The sequence below is a fragment of the Diadema antillarum genome, unplaced genomic scaffold (genome assembly GCF_040938485.1).
Source record: "Diadema antillarum isolate AM-2024a unplaced genomic scaffold, OU_Dant_1.0 scf00000180, whole genome shotgun sequence".
Classification (NCBI taxonomy): Eukaryota; Metazoa; Echinodermata; class Echinoidea; order Diadematoida; family Diadematidae; genus Diadema; species Diadema antillarum.
Window position 1 is genome coordinate 3,869,062 of NW_027271069.1, and position 3,585 is coordinate 3,872,646.

Below are 3,585 nucleotides of genomic sequence, written 5' to 3' on the forward strand. Positions count from 1 at the left end.
TCAATTTATTCTTGAAAGAATTCAAAGTTCGTGCTGTTACAATATCATTAGGAAGTGAGTTCCAATACTTTGGCACATCGTAAATAAAGGTGTTCTGAGCCAGCAGAGTTATGAAAAAGGGCAAATGAAACTCATTCGAACGCCTTGTTGGGTAATTGTGAACGGACTGATTTCTTGGAAACATTGTTTCAAATATATTTGGAAGATTTCTTTATCATAATTAAACATAAATTGTCCTAGATTATACTGTGACAGTCCTGGATTATACTGTGATATTCGTCACAGTTGACTTCGATAAGTAGAGAAATATCAGACAAAACGGTATCGTTTTTCTGAATCATACCCAAAATAATTTCAATTTTAATTTCAATTTCGATCTATTTTCATTTTGCTCTGTGAGAAGATGCATCAAATAAAACAAAATGAAATAATACATGATATACACCTAGAAAGCATAATAGAACATTGTAAAAATATAGAGCATAGTTGTCAATCTATGAAAGTTGGAATCTGAGAATAAAATAATGTTAAAAAAGACATGGCATTTTTCATTTTTTCGTTTTCATCGAACAGTGTAACATTGAGAAATGATTAGGAATTTTCTGTGGCAAGAGTGTGATATTGTTGTATGGTTTGTTGAGGAGAGGAAACCAGATGGTTTTGATACACTGTGTATGAATTCCGAATTATTGTTTCACTGATGCGTTGTGTGTTCAGTACTTGATGAATGTGATGAGTTTGAATTCTTCCAAGTTAAGACGGTGTTCCGATTGTTGAGCATGTTTCAAGATGGCCAACTATTCCCATTCCCATTTTCTGCAGCACGTTATGCCTTTTTTGAGTAAGGTTTCTAATGATCTCCCTTATGTCCTATACAAACACCACAGGGGATTATGTTGATACGTGGATGTTTGCGTTTGGGGTGTGTACCTTAATAATCATGTGATTGTAATGTGACAACACCAGGGGGTCAACTGAATACTTTACAGGCTTACAAAATTCATGCACGGATTTTTTTTTTCAATTTCATGTTTGCATATTACCTGTGAGGTGCAGTTAAAAAAAATAGTAATCAAGGCAATGTTGTCATGTTAAACAAGTTTGAGTAATAAGGGGACCAAGGGGGTGTTGCGAGGACTCAGGAATGCAGACGTTGTAAAACAAAATCATGAAAAATAAACCAAAGTCCTTTGGCATTATGATCGCAGACAAGAGGGTAATTAAAGCAATTGATAAAAGTAATTGGGAGACGGCAGGGTCATTTGCTGTTAGAGCAAACAAATTAACTACATTCTTACTTATCTTTGTTAGAAAATTAGAATGACACTACAACATAAATCTTGGACAGACTCGTAGTTTCACACGGTCACGCACAAGTCAAGAAGATGCGCACGCATGCTCTGATGCCTTTCATCTAATTTGCTGGAACACACCAAAGTTTTAATATGAGCATTGATTGTTTAACTAGTCTACGTCGCATTTGAGGGCTTCATTGTCATCTCTTTACATCTGGAGGTAAAACCAATCTGGTTTGGTGTTGTTGTTGTTGTTGTTGTTGTTGTTGTTGTTGTTGTTGTTGTTATCATTATTTTGAGCAGGAATATCTTTCTTCAACCTGGGTATAGTGAAAGTCCAAAAATGTCACTTGCGGTCTTGTTGGTTGCCTGTTTCTTGTTCTACCAACCGTTGCTCACTTCATCAACTTCGGAATGAAACACGACGTGTACGTAGGTCCTATCTTTTTTTTTTTTCTGGTTGGTTTCGTTCACGAGTATCCTCGTATCCTCTTCTCAGTAACATACTCATTTGCTGAGGCAATTTTGCATTTTCACCAAAAAGAAAACAATGACATAATTGTATTTCGTAACCTTGATATTTCCTTTTTATTCTATTTTTTCTTTAATTTCCCTGTCCTCCTCTTCCTGTCCCTTTCCACTGTCCTTGACCTCCTGTTTCTTCTATGTAAAAAAAAAAAATTGTAAAAATGTTGAAAAAAGAGCTGCTTCGTTTCTCTCTGTGTGTGCGTTTGTGTACGTATGATTTGTTTTTGATATGACTCTCAAGCAATATGTCTTATCGTTTCGTTTGATAATTACTCCCATTTACTACTCACGAGGGGACTGCATTCTCCATACAAGCTAGGCTTTTTAGCAGTCCCCTCCATTTCCGACTTTTTTTTTCTTTGTTACGATTCAGTTACAATTTGTCCATGTATTCCTTTACCTAAAGGTATGTGTTTACTGATAAGGTACGACGATAATTATGCAACATGAAAATGTGCAAAATGATGGTGGCAGATTCATGAACTCGCAATTTTCGCTTACAATTCTGTGTTTGTATCACTTGCTTTATATTATTTTCGCTTTCTTTTAAGCGAATGTCATCCAACAGTGCCCTAAAATTCTTCAAATCTCTCTTGACCGGGACAAAATTATCTACGAGTGCATGTTATACCGTAACGGCGTATGATATCCTTTGCTTCCTTGGTGGTCGTAATGTATATGACTGGCTGAAGCCATCCACCAATTCCTGCTAGTATCAACGTCAGGTCAATCAGGAATGCGTTCGAGGTGACGTCAGCGAAGAAATAGGGAATCCAGCATCCGTAAAAGGAGCAGGTGATCAGAATTACAGTGACAATTCCTTTCTCTGGCACAAATCGATTTCTGCCTCTACCAGTGAATCGACGTCGTCCCCGTGGCGCGTCGACGTGTGTGTTCGAGACCATCGACGGGGCTATATCTGGCGCGTCGACTCGGCGAATTTGACGACGGGCGACGTGCAACAGAGTGATGTTTACGACCGTCACAACGAGAGCAGTTAGCCCGGCTGGTATAGCGACACCAAGCCTCTGAAAAGTGGTCAGCCACACGGGGAAGTCCGTTAAGACTCGCCGTCCTGAACATCGATCAGCGAAGAAGCTGTGAAATGGCAGCCCCGGCCACGGCAGCTGGACGACGCAAAACGGCGTCCAGACAACGAAGACGACTACCAGGAGGACTTTGACGCGAAGCGTGGATCGCAGGAGGGCGTGGTACCGCAAGGGCCGAGATACCATCAGGTATTTCTCTATGCTCATCAAGCAAAGACAGAACATCGTCGCAATGAAGGAAGTGTAGTTGGTGAAAGGGAATATGGCGTTGGATATTTGGCAGACATCATCTCTGCTCGATTCGTACCAGAACACATGCCACAGACACCATGTGATATTAAGACTCATATTCGCCCAAGAAAACACGAGGTGCAGCGACCGTGTGGCGTCCTCGATAATCTGTCTTTTCCGCAAGACCACAAGAAAAAGAACACCCGCTGGAAGAGCTAGCCCAACATTAATCAACGATGCGATTGACACCGGGTGCCAATGTTCGTTTTTAGGAGCGCTGGGTGGCGAGCTAGTGGTTGACATCTTAATTCTTAACCACCACGTTTCTATCAAAGACAGCACATCACAAAGAGTCGCTGTGAGATGCATACAATCATGTTACGGTTGATCGGTCAATATAACTGATTTCCATCCCTACTTCTTCCTATTAGAGCGACGGACAGCTGACAAAAGTGTTCATTTCCTATATCACCAGCGTATCT

The 3,585-nt window shown here is 40.3% G+C and overlaps 1 protein-coding gene across 1 annotated transcript; it reads right to left on the reverse strand.

The window, feature by feature from the left end:
• Positions 1 to 2,431: 2,431 nt before the first annotated feature.
• LOC139723039 (beta-2 adrenergic receptor-like) lies at positions 2,432 to 3,220 on the reverse strand. Its single transcript, XM_071634316.1, has one exon. The coding sequence runs from the start codon at positions 3,218 to 3,220 to the stop codon at positions 2,432 to 2,434; it is 789 nt and encodes a 262-aa protein (XP_071490417.1).
• Between the last annotated feature and the right edge of the window lie 365 nt (positions 3,221 to 3,585).